This window comes from Oryctolagus cuniculus, chromosome 4, assembly GCF_964237555.1.
Source record: "Oryctolagus cuniculus chromosome 4, mOryCun1.1, whole genome shotgun sequence".
In the NCBI taxonomy this organism is placed as follows: domain Eukaryota; kingdom Metazoa; phylum Chordata; class Mammalia; order Lagomorpha; family Leporidae; genus Oryctolagus; species Oryctolagus cuniculus.
Window position 1 is genome coordinate 169,718,330 of NC_091435.1, and position 19,130 is coordinate 169,737,459.

The window sequence follows — 19,130 nt, forward strand, 5'->3', positions numbered from 1 at the left end:
GGGAGACCAGGAGAAGCACCTGGCTCCTGCCATCGGATCAGTGTGGTGCACCGGCTGCAGCGCGCTGGCCGCGGCGGCCATTGGAGGGTGAACCAACAGCAAAAGAAGACCTTTCTCTCTGTCTCTCTCTCTCACTGTCCACTCTGCCTGTAAAACAAACAAACAAACAAACAAAAAAACCTGAATTCTACTCTTAGTCTGTCGTCAGCTTGTTTTTCTGACTCCTTGGCCCTCCATTTCCTTTCCAGCAAAGCCCAGCAGATGGAGAGATGACGTCTAGGAGATTTCCCTTACTCCGTTGGGGTGCAACGGCCATTTATCGTGCATGGCTGTTCCCTGTGTGCAGGATATTGGCTGCTGGCCATGCTGACATTCTTACTCCCACGCTTCCAGAATGTGTCAGAACCTGGGACCAAACCCAGACGCGCCCAGAGAGAGCTGGTGTGAGATTAGCTTGGGTGGCCACCAAAGGTCTTCTGGAGAGGCGAAGTTTGTGTCAGCCACCCACGGGCTCAGGAAAAAGCAGTGATGGATCCCAACCCAGCAGAGCGGAGAAGACCTGGTGCCAAGCAGAGCTGTGAGTTTTAATTACTAAGCATCTAGGACCAATATCTAAGACAAAATCATGTTTGTGATGGAAAGTGGTAGCAAGACCATTACCTTAAAGCAGAAGAAGCGTTAAGTCTGCTGGAGGTTGGGGAATAAAGACAATTACCCAGGCAGGCGCCGTGGCTCACTTGGTTAATCTTCCACCTACGGCACTGGCATCCCATATGGGCGCAGGTTCTAGTCCTGGTTGCTCCTCTTCTGATCCAGCTCTCTGCTGTGGCCCCGGAGGGCAGTGGAGGATGGCCCAAGTGCTTGGGCACCTGCACCTGCATGGGAGACCAGGAGGAAGCACTTGGTTCCTGGCTGTGGATTGGCACAGCGCCGGCCATAGCGGCCATTTGGGGAGTGAACCAACAGAAGGAAGACCTTTCTCTCTGTCTTTCTCTCTCACTGTCTATAACTCCACCTGCCAAAAAAAAAAAAGACAATTACCCCTTAAATAATGTTCAAAGTTACAGTGGGTGGAAAAAAAAGGAACTTCCACTTGGTTATTTTTTTAAAGATTTATTTTATTTATTTATTTGAAAGTCAGAGTTACACAGAGAGAAGGAGAGGCAGAGAGAGAGAGAGAGAGAGAGAGAGAGGTCTTCCATCCGCTGGTTCACTCCCCAGATGGCCGCAACAGCTGGAGCTGTGCCGATCCAAAGCCAGGAGCTTCCTCTGGGTCTCCCACTCAGGCACAGGGGCCCAAGACCTTGGGCCATCTTCTACTGCTTTCCTAGGCCATAGCAGAGCTGGATAGGAAGTGGAACAGCCAGGTCTTGAACCGGTGCCAATAGGGATGCAAGCACTGCAGGTGGCGGCTCTACCCACTATGCCACAGCGCCAGCTCCCTGCTCTGGTTATAACTCATGCGTTGCTCTTGTTCAACAAACTGACTCGTAAGTTCTAAACATTTTTGTACTCATTTGAAATCTCAGTTTACTGTCTGAAGAAATATATCAAGCTGTGTCAAAGTATTTTCTCTTTTTAGTATTAAGCAGTGAAGGCTAAAACCATTCACTGCTGAGAGAACAAATCAACAATAATTAGAGGTAGCTGCCACCTGTGACCCTGGCATTCCAAATCAGAGTGCCTATTGCGATCCGGCTGCTCCACTTCTGATCCAGCTCCCTACTAATATGCCTGGAAAAGCAGAACATGATGGCCCAAGTACTTGGACCCCTACCACGCACACGAGAGACCTGGATGGAGTTCCTGGCTCCTGGCTTCAGCCTGGCCCTGCCTCAACTGTCGTGGCCATTTGGGGGGTGAATCAGTAGATGGAAGCTCTGTGTGTGTGTGTGTGTGTGTGTATCTCTGCCTTTCAATAAATAAAAATAAATCTTAAAAAACTGGGTTAAATCATCAATAACAAATAGGATAACAGGATACATCTATCTATAGGAATACACACATGGACCCGTAAAGGTGATGGGGAAGGGAGGAGAGATTGTGTTTTGTGTTTCAGCTTGACCCGGAGCAGCAGAGTGCTGATTGGAGAAACAAGCACAGTCTCTCATTTGGTAGCACCATAAGCAAATTGGTTAGCTCCCACTCATTGCTCCATGCAAGAAACAGGTGACAGGAACACGAGAAGCTGAGAAGCAGTCCCGAGAAACAGGCAGCAGGAGGAGGCTGACAGTTGAAGTCTAGGAAGTATCCAGACAGGCAGCCGAGCACCCGGGAGGCAGTCCAGGCACGGAGCCGCCGGGCTGAGCAGACAGCGAGCTCACGGCCGACTGAACCCTGCAGAAGGGCACCGCTCCTCTGGGAGACTTCACTGTCTGCCTCTGCCATCTCACTCCCTCTCTACTCTCGTGCCATCCATTCACAGGTGGTCAACCTTGCTCCCACTTATTGGGAAGGGAAGCAGCGGCCTGGGGGAACAAGCAGAGCGCACTGTTTTGCACGACTTCATATTTTAAGACAGTTTATTCTCTTGTCTACTGACTTACAAGAGCGTCCCGCCAAACAGTCTGTGCAGGCGCAAATGAGCAAATAAAAGGATCGCTTTGTAGCGATTTGGACTTGGTTTTTAAGGAACTTTATCTTCATTCACATGAGAAAATAAACAAACTCTGACTTCAGCTTCTCCAGGTTCCACAAAAATGTACGATGTGTGCCTACTGGCAAGAGGCAGAAAAGCAAGGGAAGAATGACAGTGTTCAGAGGAGAATCTGCTACCAGTAGATGGAATCATGCAGATTGGTCAGGCGTGATATTGACCAAGTTACCGGGGGAAAGTGGAGGGGGCACGGCTGCTATACATAGATTATGTTAAAAATAATTTCCAGTGGTGGTCATTGTGGCACAGTGGGTTAAGCTGCTGCCAGTGATGCCAGCATCCCATATGGGCACTGGTTTGTGTCCCAGCTGCTCCACTTCTGATCCAGTTCCTTTCTAATGGTCTGGGAAAGCAGTGGAAGATGGCCCAAATGCTTGGGCCCCTGCCACCTATGTGGGAGACCTGGAAGAAGCTCCTGGCTCCTGACCGTTGAGGCCATTTTGGGGAGTGAAACAGTGAATGAAAGATCTCTCTCTCTCTCTCTCTCTCTCTCTCTCTTTCTCTCTCACTCTGTAATTCTGGCTTCCCATTAAATAAATAAATCTTTAAAAAATATATTTGATCTAACATTCAATGTTTGGGAACCAATGTAATTCACCATAATAACAGACAATAGATGAAATATCACATGATAATCTCAATGGATGTACAAAAAGTACTGAAAAAAACAGCATGGGTGAACCAATGGAAAAGGAAGATCTTTCTCTTTGTCTTTCTCTCTCACTGTCTAACTCTGCCTGTCAAAAAAAAATCAAATAAAGGAAATTAGGAATGGAAGGAAAATTCTTTAAGTTAATGAAGAGCATTTAGAAAGCACACAAACACGCACAGCTATGGCTTTGCACCATCTTAATGGTGAAATACTAAATGCTTTCCTCCTAAGTTATTTAGTCAAATAAGTTGAAAAGTAATGTTCACGGGGCCAGTGCTACGGCGTAGTAGGCTAAGCCTTCTCCTGCGGCACCAGCATCCCATATGGGCACAGGTTCGTGTCCCGGTTGCTTCTCTTCCAATCCAGCTCACTGCTTATGGCCTGGGAAAACAGCGGAAGATGGCCCAAGTGCCTGGGCCTCTGCACCCGCGTGGGAGACCCGGAAGAAGCTCCTGGCTCCTGGCTTTGGACCCACCCAGTTCCATCGATTGCAGCCATTTGTGGAGTAAACCAGAAAGTGGAATACCTTTCTCTCTGTCTGTAACTTTACCTATCAAATAAAATCTTTAAAAAAAAAAAAAAGAAATGTTTACATAAAAATCACATTCAAGTGTTTACAGAAGTTTCATTCAAAATTGTCAAAAACGGGAAACAACTCAGAGGTTCTCCCAATAGTGAATATCTACACAGCTGTGCTACGGCCGTAAGATGGAACACCACTTAGCAATAAAAAAAGAACAAACTACCGATGCATGTAACAGCATGAATGAATCTTAAATGCATTTTGCTAAGTAAAAGTTTCAGAAGGCTACATACTGTGTGACTCCATTTATGGGACATTCTGATAAAAAGGAAAACACTAGGATGAAAAATAGATAATTAAGTGCTAAATTATGGGTGTGGGAGGAGAAATTGACTACAACAAGGTAGAACAAGGAATTTTGGGGACAATGTATCTGTTCCACATAGCCCTATGGTAGACATCACATCATACCTTTGCCAAAAGCCTGTAAACCATACACCATAAGGAGGAAATTTCACCATGTGTAAATTTTACGAAGCCCAATTAGCAGGATGGAATTCAGATGTGACGAATGAATCTAACTGTAATACCCACGGCATGTGTATTACATATGATAAAACCACACTGGAGGCGTGGGAAGGAAGGAGATGCTCTAAGTAGCCTTGGAAAACTGTTCTGAACGGAAATTATAACTATCAAGATAAACATAACTGTATAGAAACAACATACTCTGCTAAGTTTGTTACTTACAGCCATATGGAGTCTGAAATACTTTATGTGTATAGTGGAATGAAATAAGTAAATATATTATGTATATATTATAATAACCAAGCTAATTACTGGCAGGAAAAAAAGTTGCAATGCAGAGGAGGGATGTTAAAAGGAACCCTATGTTCTAGTCCCAGTCGGGGTGCCGGATTCTGTCCCGGTTGCCCCTCTTCCAGGCCAGCTCTCTGCTGTGGCCAGGGAGGGCAGTGGAGGATGGCCCAAGTCCTTGGGCCCTGCACCTGCATGGGAGACCAGGAGAAGCACCTGGCTCCTGGCTTGGGATCAGCGCAGTGCACTGGTCGCAGTGCGCCGGCTGCGGTGGCCATTGGGGGGTGAACCAACGGCAAAGGAAGACCTTTCTCTCTGTCTCTCTCACTGTCCACTCTGCCTGTCAAAAAATAAATGAATAAAAATGAAAGAAAAGAAGGAACCTTCTGTACTATACTGAAGTCTAAAACAGCAGGATGAATTCATGGATACTTTTAAAATATTTTATTTTATTTATTTATTTATTTGAGAGGTAGTGTTACAGACAGTGAGAGGGAAAGAGAGAGAGAGAGGTCTTCCATCTGCTGGTTCACTCCCCAAATGGCTGCAATGGCTGGAGCCGTGCTGATCTGAGGCCAGGAGCCAGGAGCTTCCTCCAGGTCTCCCATGTGGGTGCAGGGGCCCAAGCACTTGGGCCATCTTCTACTGCTTTCCCAGGCCACAGCAGAGGGCTGGATCTAAAGAGGAGCAGCTGAGACTAGAACCGGTGTCCAAATGGGATGCTGGTGCTGCAGGAGGAGGATTAACCTACTGCGCCAGAGCACGCCCCCACTCCCACTTTTACACGCATACAGAGTGGTAACAGAACACACGGACTAGCACACGTATAGTGCTGTCTGCTTCAAGGGCCTAGGAGCAGGATATCCTAACAGCAAATGAGCACCTTTAAGGCACAGATTTTGGTTTCTAAATACCATTCTCTAACATAAAGAACCAAGGTTATTTGAAGAAGTGGTTGATTCTAGGTTTGAGTAGGGAAATACAAGAAACGCTGGGAGCACCTTTTAGAGCTACAATAAGGAAATGAAAAGTAAAAAGAGAGAGACAGACAGACAGACAGGAAGTGTGCAACAGTCCCCAAAGTTGGAATATTTTTAAGAATAAAATGAAAAACTGCAGTTTCAGGTTGTAACTTAAGAATAAAGTAACCACCCACAAGGTCCTTGCTGTACATGTGAATACATAAATAAATTGAGAAAAGGAATCAACTCTTCCTTACTGAAGAACTCTATTAACAAATTAAATTTAGAAGGAATGAAAAATAACTTGCCAGCAATATTGCTGCTGGAAGATCTGCCCAGGTTTAAGGAGACAGTATTTGCACACTCTCAAAGCATGTCTCCACAAGACACGGATTAATTACAAAAGGAACTGCAACTTTGCAGCAGAGAAACCTGACCAGCACCCCCCCCCCCCAATGGTCTGGTTAATGCCGTCGGCCTTAGGAGATAACTGACCTCATCAGGAACGAAGGAGGACATTTTTTTAAATTAATTAATTAATTTATTTATTTTTGACGGGCAGAGTGGACACAGTGAGAGGGAGAGACAGAGAGAAAGGTCATCCTTTTCTGTTGGTTCACCCCTCAATGGCTGCCGCAGCCGGCGCACCGCGCTGATCCGATGGCAGGAGCCAGGTGCTTTTCCTGGTCTCCCATGGGGTGCAGGGCCCAAGCACCTGGGCCATCCTCCACTGCACTCCCTGGCCACAGCAGAGAGCTGGCCTGGAAGAGGGGCAACCGGGACAGAATCCGGCGCCCCGACTGGGACTAGAACCCGGGGTGCCGGCGCCGCAGGCGGAGGATTAGCCTAGTGAGCTGTGGCGCAGGCCAAAGGAGGACATATTCATCACTCCTGTGGTATTCTGCTCCAGAATCTAATTACACAAAGCTATCAGAAAAAAAGGAACACCCAGAAATTGAGGGACATTCTGCAAAACGCCTGATGAGGGGTCTTCCTATTGATCATGAAAGACTACAGAAAACAAGGAATGGTCCTGCTTCGGGATTGCACACTTTAGTTAGTATTACTGTTCCAGTGTTAATTTCTTACTTTTGATAAATATGCCGTGGTTACGGAACATGTTAGCATTAGGAGAAACTGGATAAAAGATATACAATAACTTTCTTTGGTAAGTGAAAAGATTTTTTTTTGCAAAATAAAAAATTTAAACCCAGTATGTAATATGAACAGCTGTGAGAAAAGAAACAAAACTTTGTAAATATAAAATACGGTTGTTGAAATTTTGTAAAAACTCAAACAGCTGGGATGAATGACAGATTGGATGGACAAATCCAGGGAATGATTAGAGAACAAAGCACCAAGCTGAGGGTGTCTTTCAGGACATGGTACAATGAGACAAAAAGATGGAAAATATTGGACCAGCGTTGTGGTGCAGTGGGTTAAGCTGCCGCCTGCAGCTCCGGTATTCTATATGGGTGCCAGTTTGAGTCTTGGCTGCTTCTGTTCCAATCCAGCTCTCTGCTAATGCACCTGGGAAAGCAGTGGAGGATGGCCCAAGTGCTTTGGCCCCTGCACCCACATGGGAGATCCAGGTGAACCTCCTGGCTCCTGACTACGGGTGGGCGCAACTCCAGCAGTTGTGGCCGTTTGGGGAGTGAACCAGTGGATGGAAGACCTCTGTTTCTGTCTCTACCTTTCTCTCTCTGTAACGCTGCCTTTCAAATAAATGAACGCATCCTTTAAAAAGAGAAAGCAAGAAACCTGGATCATGAGGTTTATTTGGGCCATATTAAATCTGTGATGCCCCTGGACATTCAGGAGGAGAGACGACAGGTGGTCGAATCTGTTACTTCTTCATAATGAGCTGGGCTCCAGGATCAAGTTCTGCTCAACCATATTAAAATCACCCAACAAATTACTTAATAAATCAAAAGCAGTGCATCAGTGCTGTTCCAGAAATGGGCATGCAAAGGCAAAAATTTTAGCAGAAAAAATGCAGATTATAAAACAGCACATGGTAGGTCTCCGCTTCTAAGAACACGTATTTTGCTGGAAGCTTGGAAGCAGGTAGACTGGAATACAATGGGTACCTCAAACCCTGGTTTTAGAGCGACCTTTGTCATCCTTGAAATTGGTAATTCCATGCATCATGCCTCACTTGCGCAATAGCGCCTTCATCAGGAAGATGCACCCAAGTCTGGGTCCCTCGGCACGCCGTGCGTGCGGGTCATCCGACAGGTGCAGGAGGCACCAGCGGCGAAGCCCCGAGGCCCCGCCCCCGCGGGCACCGCCCCCGCGCGTCACGTGTCCGCCGGCCGCCAATGGCCGGCTCCGAGCTCACCTTGGGGCCGGGGCGGGGCGCGCAGCTGGCGTCACCAGGACAACGGGCGTCGCCGGCGCCGCGGGACTCGGGCTGTGGGCGCGCTCGCGGCTCTTCGGCCATGGTGAGTCCGGGCCGGCGTGGGGCTGCCCGCCTCGAACTTACGCGCCCTGGGCCGGGCGTTCGCGTGGCTGCCCGCTGGGGTCAGGCGGGCGGCGCCGGGGTCGTGCAGAGGCCGGGCCGGGCTGGGCAGCGCTGGGCAGGGCTGGGCTGGGCTGGACCTGGCTGGGCAGCGGTGGGCAGCGGTGGGCAGGGCTGGGCAGGCTGGGCAGGCTGGGCAGGGCTGGGCTGGGCTGGGCAGCGCTGGGCAGGGCTGGGCCGGGCTGGACCTGGCTGGGCAGCGCTGGGCAGCGCTGGGCAGGGCTGGGCAGGCTGGGCAGGGCTGGGCCGGGCTGGGCAGCGCCGGGCCGGACTGGAATGGCTGGGCAGACTGGGCAGGCTGGGCAGGGCTGGGCAGGGCTGGGCCGGGCTGGGCAGCGCTGGGCCGGACTGGACCTGGCTAGACAGCGCTGGGCAGGCTGGGCAGGGCTGGGCAGCGCTGGGCCGGACTGGACCTGGCTGGACAGCGCTGGGCAGGCTGGGCAGGGCTTGGCAGGGCTGGGCCGGGCTGGGCAGCACTGGGCAGGGCTGGGCCGGACTGGACCTGGCTGGGCAGCTCTGGGCAGCGCTGGGCAGGCTGGGCAGGCTGGGCAGCGCTGGGCAGGGCTGGGCAGCGCTGGGCGGGCCCTGGGAGGGGCGGCCGGGGGCTTCCGAACGCCCTTCGGCGCTGGGGTGACCGCAGCCTGCCGCTGGGCGTGTGGGTCGCAGCCGGGACCCCTAGGCAGCGGCCTGGGATGCTGTGAGCCTGTTTGTCCCCCAGAGAACCTGAGAAACCTCCCTGGGAGGGTGTGGTTTTTAAAATAATAAATCTATGCATATGGTGCACGTTCCTATTTACAGTATTGCGGGCTGTGTGCTTACTGCCTTGTTTGCGATTTTAGGTGGCACACAACATGTGTTTCAGATTCATCATTTGATTGTCTTAGCAGGTGCAAATTTAAATTCGTGATTTCGGCGACCTCCCTCTCCCCCTATTTTTAAAATGAGGGGCATTAAAACTGCAGGTCCCCCCCCCCCCCGAGTGCAGCTCCCTCACTAAGATTTGATTGTTCCATAATGAGTACATTGTAAATGTCTTCAGAAATCACCACATTTGTTCAGTAAATGTGGAAACCTATGGGCATGCCACCCGTCACCCCGCCCCCCCCCTTCAGGTAGTGTTTAAAACCTGCCTGGAAGACCTGGGGGAGGGCTCAGGCATCTGCTAGCAAAGGTATGATTTCTGCAGGGGGCTCCAAAGGGATGGAGCTGGCCTCGGGCTTGAGCGCACACCCTTGAAATGGAATACTGGCCCCTCTGTAAGCTTTGTGAAGTACCATTATATAAGAAGAGACATGACAAAGTGCACTGCAGGAAGTGAGGTGAAGTTAGATTGTGGTAAGTTTAAAAGGTACTCCAATCACTAGAGTATATGTTAAACTAAACAGGTAAACCGTAAGGTTGATTACTGAAATAAATAGTCTATAACAGTTATAAAAAAGAAGTCACGAGAACAGGACAGAGAAAGAACAAATGGATCAAGTAGAAAATGAATATAAATAAGATAGACTCTTGGGGCTAGAATTGGGGCATGGCTGCACCTGTGACACTGGCAGCCCTGGCTGCTCCACTTCTGATCGAACTCCCTGCTAATGCACCTGGGAAGGCAGAAGATGATGGCCCAAGTGCTTGGGCTCCTGCACCCACATGGGAGACCTGGTGGAGTTCAGGCTCCTGGCTTTAGCCTGAACTATCCCTGGCCATTGTGACCATTTGGGGAGTGAACCAGTAGATGGATGATATTCTCTCTAGCTCTGCCTTTCAAATAAGGCAGACTGGTAGACTTTAAACCGAGCAGGAACATTTGGTACAGTGGTTAATATGCTGCTTGGGATGTCCACAGTCCCACATTTCAGTGCCTGAATTTGAGTCTCGGCTCCACTTCTGACTCCAGCTTCCTGCTATTGCACACCCTGGGAGGCAACAGATGATAGCTCAGGTACACGGTTCCCTGCTGCCCATGTGGGAGACCTGGTCCTAGTTACAGGCTCCGGCTTTAGCCTAAACCAGCCCTGGCTGTTGGAGAGAGTGAAAAAGCAGATAGGAGATAAGTGTTCTCTCTCTCTTCCAAATAAATGAAAATAAAAACTTGAAAACACCAACGATCAGTAATTACACTAAATGTAAATAGACCATATACTCAAAAGGTAGCAGTTGTCAGACTGGATAAAAACAGCATGGTCCAACTGCATGCCTTCTGTAAGAAACACTATGTGGTTATGTATCGAACAGTGATGGTGATGGGACTATAGGAGGCGGTCTCATCAGTGTGAGTATCATGAAGTATACTTCCACAAACTAGGATGGCCATGACAGCACTACACAATATAATCTCATAGCGACCTTTGACCAAAGCATCATTATGTGGTGCATGACTATGTATGTGGAGACACAGATTGAGAATAAAAGAATGAAAAAGACGTACCATGCAAAAAGCTGACGTCGTGGAGACGGCGCTGTGGTGTAGTAGGCTAAGCCTCCACCTGCAGTGCTGGCATCCCACACGGGCGCTGGCTGGTGTCCCAGCTGCTCCTCTGCTGATCGGCTATGTGCTATGGCCTGGGAAAGCTGCGGAGCATGGCACAAGTCCCTGGGCCCCTGCACCTGTGTGGAAGACCCAGAAGAAGCTCCTGGCTTCAGATCGGCCCAGCCTCAGCTGTTGCGGCCACTTAGGGAGTGAACCAGCAGATGGAAGACCTCTCCCTGTCTTTCCCTTTCTCTGTAACTCTGCCTGTCAAATAAATAAAATCTTAAAGCTGATGTTGCTATATTAACATTTGTCAAAATAGAATTTAAGACAAGGATCATTTCTACAGAGAAAGAAAAATGATTTGTAATTATCAAAAGGCCAGTTCGTTTAAAATACATAAAAATCCTAAATATATATACAACACTACAAAGCTGCAAAACATGTAAGGCCAAAAATATGACCGAACCTGAAAGAAAACCATAATCATGGTTGAATATAGTAACACTTTTCTCACTCTTTGTTCTCACAGATTTAAACAAAAACGTGGCAGGGGCAGTACTGTGGTGCAGTGGGTTAAAGCCCCAGCCTGCGACATCAACATCCCATATGGGTGCCAGTTTGAGTCCCGGTTGCTCCACTTCTGATCCAGCTCTCTGCTGTGGCCTGGAAAAGCAGTAGAAGATGGCCCAAGAACTTGGGCCCCTGCACCCATGTGGGAGACCTGGAAGAAGCTCCTGGTTTTGGATCAGCCGTTGCAGCCATTTGGGGAGTGAACCAGTAGATGGAAGACCTCTGTCTCTGTTTCTACCTCTCTCTGTAACTTTCAAATAAATAAATCTTTAAAAAAAATGAAAAATTATTAAAGAGTGGCAGAATTAAGTTATTCCTTATCAGTAATCACTATAGATGCAAAAAAGATTAAGGCCATTTAGAATACAGACTGTCATGGTGGATAAAAAACAAACAAAAACCATATCTGGGTGCTGGCTCTATAGTATGGTAGGCTAAGTCTTTGCCTGTGGCACCAGCATCCCATATGGGTGCCAGTTTGTGTCCCAGCTACTCCCCTTCCAATCCAGCTCTCTGCTATAGCCTGGGAAAGCAGTAGAAGATGCCCAAGTCCTTGGGCCCTTGCACTCATGTGAGAGACCCAGAAGAAGCTCCTGGCTTCAGATTGGCTCAGCTCTGGCCATTGTGGTCATTTGGGGAGTGAATCAACAGATGGAAAATCTTTTATGTCTCTCACTATGTAATTATGCCTCTCAAATAAATAGAATCTTTTTATATTTTTAAAAGATTTATTTATTTGTAAGTCAGAGTTAGAAGGAGAGGCAGAGGGAGAGAGGGGGGGAGGGAGAGAGATGGAGGCCATCCATCCGTTGGTTCACTCCCCAGTTGGCCGTAACGGCTGGAGCTGTGCTGATCCAAAGACAGGAGCCAGGAGCTTCTTCTGGAGCTTCCACTTGGGTGCAGGGGCTCAAGGCCTTGGGCCATCTTCCACTGCTTTCCCAGGCCACTGCAGAGAACTGGGTCAGAAGTGGAGCTGGGTCTTAAATTGGTGCCCATATGGAATGCTAGCACTGCAGGCGGTGGCTTTACACGCTATGTCACAGCGTTGTCCCCAGTAAAACCTTTTTTAAAAAATTTATTTGACAGAGTTACAGAAAGAGGTAGACAGAGAGAGGGAGATCTTCATCTGCTGGTTTACTCTCCAAATGGCTGCAACGGCCAGAGTTGAGCCTATCCGAAGCCAGGAACTTCCTCCAGGTCTCCAACGTGGGTGCAGGGGCCCAAGGACTTGGACCATCTTCCATTGCTTTCCCGGGCCATGGCAGAGAGCTGGATCAGAAGTGGAGCAGCTGAGATTCGAACTGGCCCCTATATGGGATGCTGACAGTGCAGGCTGGGGCTTTAATCTGCTGCACCACAGTGCCAGACCCTAAAAATCTTAAAAACAAACACCCCATGCCTGATCCAATTATGTGCTATCAAAGACTTTCAGATACAAATACAGATTGAAAGTGGGCCGTACTATATATGAGATACCATAGACGAAGTTAAAAATTGTCACATGAGGTGAAGGCAGTGGCTTTACCTGCTGTGCCACAGCATTGACTCCAAAGACTTATTTTCAATTAATTTTATACACATATATTAAGAGTTCAATTAATAGTCTGAAAAAAAGTCCTCAATAGTTGAGACAAGGGCTGTTCAAAGTCATTGCATCTCAGTGTCAATTTCACTTCTATAGATTAATTTTTAGATGCTGCATTAGTTATCACAGATCGGGAAGAATGCACACTACTTGTCCTTTTGGGACTGACTTATTTCACTAAGCATGATGATTTCCAGTTTCACACATTTTGTTGTAATCAGGACTTGATTTCATAATCACAACTTCAGGAACCTGGTCATTCTTCCCACTGTACCTGCCCTCCCACCCCTTTTCCTCCTCCCTCTCCTGTTAGCATTCTGATTTTTTACTAAGATCTGTTGTCAATTAACTTTATATACATAAGGGGCTGGCACTGTGGCAAAATAGGTCAATCTTTTTTTTTTTTTTTTTTTTTTTTTTGACAGAGTGGACAGAGAGAGAGAAAGATCTTCCTTTTCCATTGGTTGACCCCCCAATGGCTGCTGCGGCTGGCGTGTTGCGCTGATCCGAAGCCAGGAGCCAGGTGCTTCTCCTGGTCTCCCATGGGGTGCAGGGCCCAAGGACTTGGGCCATCCTCCACTGCACTCCCGGGCCTTAGCAGAGAGCTGGCCTGGAAGAGGGGCAACCAGGACAGAATCCTGCGCTCCGACCGGAACTAGAACCCGGTGTGCCGGCGCTGCAAGGTGGAGGATTAGCCTAGTGAGCTGGGCGCCGGCCGATTTCTGTCTTGGTTATTGGCCTGTTTAGGTTTTCTGTTAAAGGCTCAATTTAGATAGGTGTATGTGTCCAGCAATCTATCCATTTATTCTAGGCTTCTGGTTTGTTGGCATGCAGCTCTTCGTAGTAATTTCTGATGATTCTTTCTATTTCTGTGGTATCTGTTACATTTCCTTTTTCATCTCTAATTTTATTGATTTGGGTCTTCTCCCTCCTTTTTTTGGTTAGTTGGGCCAATGGTGTGTTAATTTTGTTTATTTTTTCAAAAAGCTGCTCTTCATATCATGGTTATTTTGTATTTTTTTGATTCAACTTTGTTGATTTCTCTAATTTTAATTATTTCTCTTCTAGATTTGGGTTTGGTTTGCTGTTTTCTAGGTCCTTGAGATGCGTTGATTTCTCATTTACTTGGTGCCTTTCCAATTTCTTGATGTTGGCACCAATTGCTAAAACTTTCCTCTGAACACTGCTTTTGCTGTATCCCATAAGTTTTGATATGTTGTGTTGTCATCTTCATTTGTTTCCTGAATTTTTTGACTTCTCTTGAAGATGACTCATTGTTCCTTCAGGAGCATGTTGTTCAGTCTCCAAGTGTTTGCATATGTTCTAGAGATTCTTGAGTTGTTGATTTCCAGCTGTCGCTCCCCCACTCGCGGAGGAACGACACCAGACCCTGCGCTGTTCTCTTTCCCCAGCCCTTCCTGGGTTTGCTGCCGCTCCCCGCCCCCCCCCCCCCCCCCGCCTCCGCAGAGGGGCGGCACACCGCCGGCTGGCTCTCTCAGGGGTTGCTCAGGTGTTCCTCCTGCATGTTGTCTCTCTCCTCCTTTATGGTCCTCTTCCACCAATCCCAACTCTGCTGGCATTCTCTCCCCACGCGCTGAGCACGCTGCTCTCCTCCAATCAGGGGCAGGATCAGCTCCTGAAGCTTGTTAGTCAAATTGGTGAGGCAGCTGTGTGGAAGTGGTTTACTCCCTCTCAGCGCCATGTTGTGGGGGCCGGGCCCTGCTCCCCACACTAGCTTAATTCCAATGAGATCAGAGAAGATGCTTGGTATGATTTCAATTTTTTTGGAATTGGCTCAGACTTGCTTTATGGCCTAGCATGTGGTCAATCCTAGAGTAAGTTGCATGCACTGTGAGATAAATGTGTGTCCTGTGACTGTAGGATGGAAAGTTCTGTAGATACCTGTTAGGTCCATTTATTCTGTGGTGTTGATTAACTCTGTTGTTTCCTTGCTGATTTTCTGTCTGGTTCATCTGTCCTTTGCTGAAAATTGGGGTGTTGAAGTTCAGTTCCCTATTACTATTGTATTGGAGTCCATGTCTCCTTTTAGATCCCTTACATTTCTTTTAAATAACCAGGTGCCCTATAATTAGGTATATATACGTTTATAATAATCACAACCTCCTGTTGAATTAATCCCTTAATCATAGTCTTCCTTGTCTCAACAGTTTTTATATTAAAGTCTATTTTTTCTGATATTAGGATGGCTACACCAGCTCTTTTTTGGTTTCTGATAGCATGGAATATCTTTTTACATCATTTTACTTTCAGTCTGTGTGCATCTTTGTTGTTGAGATGTGTTTCTTGTAAGCAGCAAATAGATGGATTCTGTTTTCTAATCCATTCAGCCAGTGTGTGTCTTTTTACTGGAGATTTGAGGCCACTTCCATTCTAGGTGACTCTTGATAAGTAACAACTTGGCCCTGCCATTTTTCCATAAGTAGCCCTATTCTTTACTTTTGATTTTATATTTTTAAGTAGATATTTTCTTTTAAATCTTTTTTTTTATTTGACAGGTAGAGTTAGAGACAGAGACAGAGAGAAAGGTCTTCCTTCTGTTGGTTCACTCCCCTAATGGCCACTACGGCTGGTGCTGCACTGATCCGAAACCAGGAGCCAGGTGCTTCTTCCTGATCTCCCATGTGGGTGCAGGGGCCCAAGCACTTGGGCCATCCTCCACTGCACTCCCAGGCCACAGCAGAGAGCTGGACTGGAAGAGAGGCAACTGGGACTAGAACCCGGCTTCCATATGGTACGCCAGCACCGCAGGCGGAGGCCACTGCATTGGCCCCGATTTTGTTTGTATTTTTACTGGGAGGTTTTCTGTGTTCACCGTCTTCTGTAGTAGATGAACATGTTTCTGTGTAAAACACATCCTAAAGCGTGTTTTGTAAGTCTGGTTGAGTGGTGACAAGTTCTTTCCACTTCTGTTTGTCATGGAAGGTCTTTATTTCACCTTCATTCATCAATGAGAGCTTTGCAGGGTACAGTATTCTGAGTTGACAGTTTTTTGCACTTAAGAGTTGGAATATAGCGCTCCATTCTCTCCTAGCCTGAGTGTTTTTGATGTGAGTCTAACTGGAGATCCTCTGAAAGTAATCTGGCGTTTCTCTTGGGCACACTTTAGACTCTGACTACAATGCGTCATAGTGTAGATCTTTTCTGGTCATGTGTATTAGGCGTTCTATGTGCTTCTTGTACTTAGATTTCCCTTTTTTTCTCCAAATTAGGCAGGTTTTCTGTAATTATTTCACTAAAAAGGCCTTCTAATCCATTCTCTCTTTCCATGCCTTCAAGAACTCCTAGAACCTGTATATTGGGTCTTTTTTATAGTAATTATAGTATTTTACAGTCAGACAAAAAACAAGAAGAAGTAACTAGAAAATTAATAAAGACTGCTGGAGATCTACAGGATACTGTCAAACGACCCAAATGAGCCTGCACAGCTGATACATATGTCCACAGTGGCACCTGCTGTCTCTCGGCTTGTTATAGGATGCTGTTGCAGGGTTGTTGGGGAGAGAAACATGCCCCCCTTTTGTCTCCTGTAGTTTGGCAGGTACACTGTTCCTACAGGGCTCCAAACTGGGCCCACGGAGGCTCTTGCCACAGCCTTATCGCCAGTGACTTCAGCAACTGCAGACTAATCTCACCTCTGTCTCCAGAGCTGGTGCTGAGATTCTCAGCTGCTGGCCCTGAGCTGTGCACATCCACACCTTCCATGTAGGTCTACTGTGTCCCTCTGATTTGCATGAAGTTTCCTCTGCCATTTTCTCCCTAACTCATCCCTGAGGCTATACCTTCTTCACTTTTTAAAAGACTATGGCATAATTTCTTCATCTGGTCTTCAGTTGACAGGAATTTGGGTTGATACCATGTGTTAGCTGTTGTGAACTGGGCTGCAGTAAACATGGGGTGTAGATGACTCTTTGATCTGCTGATTTCCTTTCCCTTGGATAAATTCCCAGGAGCGGCTGGGTCACAGGGCAGGTCTATTTTCAGATTGCTGAGGTATCTGCATACTGTCTTCTGCAGTGGCTGTACCAGTTTACATTCCCACCAACAGTGGATTAGTGTGCCTTTTCCCCCACAACCTCACCAGCATTTGTTGTTTGTTGATTTCTCTATGAAAGCCATTCTAACAGGGGTGAGGTGAAACCTAATTGTGGTTTTGCTTTGCATTTCCCTGATGGCTAGTGATCCCAAGCATTTTTTCATGTGTCTGTTAGCCATTTGGATTTCCTCTTTTGAAAAATGTCTGTTTAAGTCCTTGGCCCATTTTTTAACCAGGTTGTTTGTTTTCTTGTTGTTGAGCTTCTTGAATGATCTCTTTGTATATTCTGGTTATTAACCCTTTATCAATTGCATAGTTTGCAAGTAATTTCTCCCCTTCTGTCAGTTGCCTCTTCACTATGCTGAGTTTTTCTTCTGTAGTGCAGAAGCATTTGAATTTGATGTAATCCCATTTGTCAATTTTGGATTTGATCACCTGTGCCTCTGGGGTCTTTTCAAAGATCTCTCTGCCTATGCCAAAGTGTTGCAGGGTTTCCCCAATGTTCTCTAATAATTTGATGGTATCAGGTCATACATTTAGGTCTTTGATCCTTTTGAGTGGATTATTGTGTAAGGTGTAAGGTAGGGGTCTTCATACTTCTGCATGTGGAGATCCAGTTTTCCCAGCACCGTTTGTTGAAGATACTGCCTTGCTCCAGGGATTGATTTTAGCTCCTTTGTCAAAGAGAAGTTGGTTGTAGATGCATGGATTGATTTCTGACGTTTCTATTCTGTTCCACTGGTCTGTCCTTCTGTTTTTGTACCAGTACCAGACTGCTTTGATTGTAACTTCCCTGTAGTATGTATTTTTTTTCAAAGATTTATTTATTTGAAAGGCAGAGTTACACAGAGAAGGAGAGGCAGAGACAGAGACAGAGACAGAGAGAGATCAAAATCTTCTATCCACTGATTGACTCCCCAGTTGGCCACAATGTCTAGAGCTGCGCTGATCTGAAGCCAGGAGCTAGGAGCTTCCTCTGGGTCTCCCCACTTGGGCGCAGGGGCCCAAGGACTTGGGCCATCTTCTACTGGTTTCTCAGGCCATAGCAGAGAGCTACATCAGAAGTGGAGCAGCTGGGACTAAAAGTCTATTTTGTCTGATATTAGGATGGCTACACCAGCTCTTTTTTTGTTTCTGTTGGTGTGGAGTCTCTTTTTCCATCATTTCACTTTCAGTCTGCATGCATCTTTGTTGCTGAGATGTGTTTCTTGTAGGCAGCAAATAGATGGGTTTTGTTTTTTTAATCCATTCAACCAGTCTGTGTCTGTTAACTGGAGAATTGAGGCCATTTGCATTCTAGATGACTCTTGATAAGTAATGACTTGGCCATGCTCTTTCCATAAATATTCCTGTTGTTTTCAGTGGTGTATTTTTCTTTTCTTTTTTAAAGCTTTTATTTAATGAATACAAATTTCACAGGTATAGCTTTTGGAATATAGTGGTTCTTCCCCCTCATGTGCTCTCCCACCCCCAAACCATCCCACCTCTTACTCCCTCTCCCATCCCATTCTTCATTAAGATTCATTTTTAATTGTCTTTATATACAGAAGATCAACTCTATACTAAATAAAAATTTTAACTGTTTGCACCCACACAGAGGTATAAAGTACTGTTTGAAGACAAGTATTACTGTTAATTCTCACAGTACAACTCATTAAGGACAGAGGTCCTACATGTGGAGCAATTGCACAGTGACTCCTGTTGTTGATTTAACAACTGAAACTCTTATTTATGATGTCAGTGATCACTCGAGGCTCTTGTCATGAGCTGCCAAGGCTATGGAAGCATTTTGAGTCCACAAACTCTGTCAGCTTTAGACAGGGCCATAGGCAAAGTGGAAGTTCTCTCCTCCCTTCAGAGAAAAGTACCTCCTTCTTTGATGGCCCCTTCTTTCCACTGGGATCTCACTCATAAAGATCCTTCGTGTAGATAAATTTTTGCCAGAGTGTCTTGGCTTTCCATGCCTTAAATGCTCTCATGGGCTTTTTTATTTTTTTATTTTTTTTGACAGGCAGAGTGGACAGTGAGAGAGAGAGACAGAGAGAAAGGTCTTCCTTTTGCCTTTGGTTCACCCTCCAATGGCCGCCGCGGCCGGCGCACCGCGCTGATCCGATGGCAGGAGCCAGGAGCCAGGTGCTTTTTCCTGGTCTCCCATGGGGTGCAGGGCCCAAGCACTTGGGCCATCCTCCACTGCACTCCCTGGCCACAGCAGAGAGCTGGCCTGGAAGAGGGGCAACCGGGACAGAATCCGGCGCCCCAACTGGGACTAGAACCCGGTGTGCTGGCGCCGCAAGGTGGAGGATTAGCCTAGTGAGCCGCGGCGC

General features: G+C 47.0%; 1 protein-coding gene across 1 annotated transcript in view; it reads left to right on the plus strand.

Moving 5' to 3' along the window:
• Positions 1-7,946: 7,946 nt before the first annotated feature.
• Positions 7,947-19,130, plus strand: part of FBXL2 (F-box and leucine rich repeat protein 2) — a 96,501-nt gene continuing 85,317 nt past the window's right edge. Inside the window, 1 exon segment of the mRNA XM_051818546.2 lies at positions 7,947-8,053. Within this exon segment, the coding sequence (XP_051674506.2) occupies positions 8,051-8,053 (3 nt within the window). The 5' untranslated portion in view covers positions 7,947-8,050.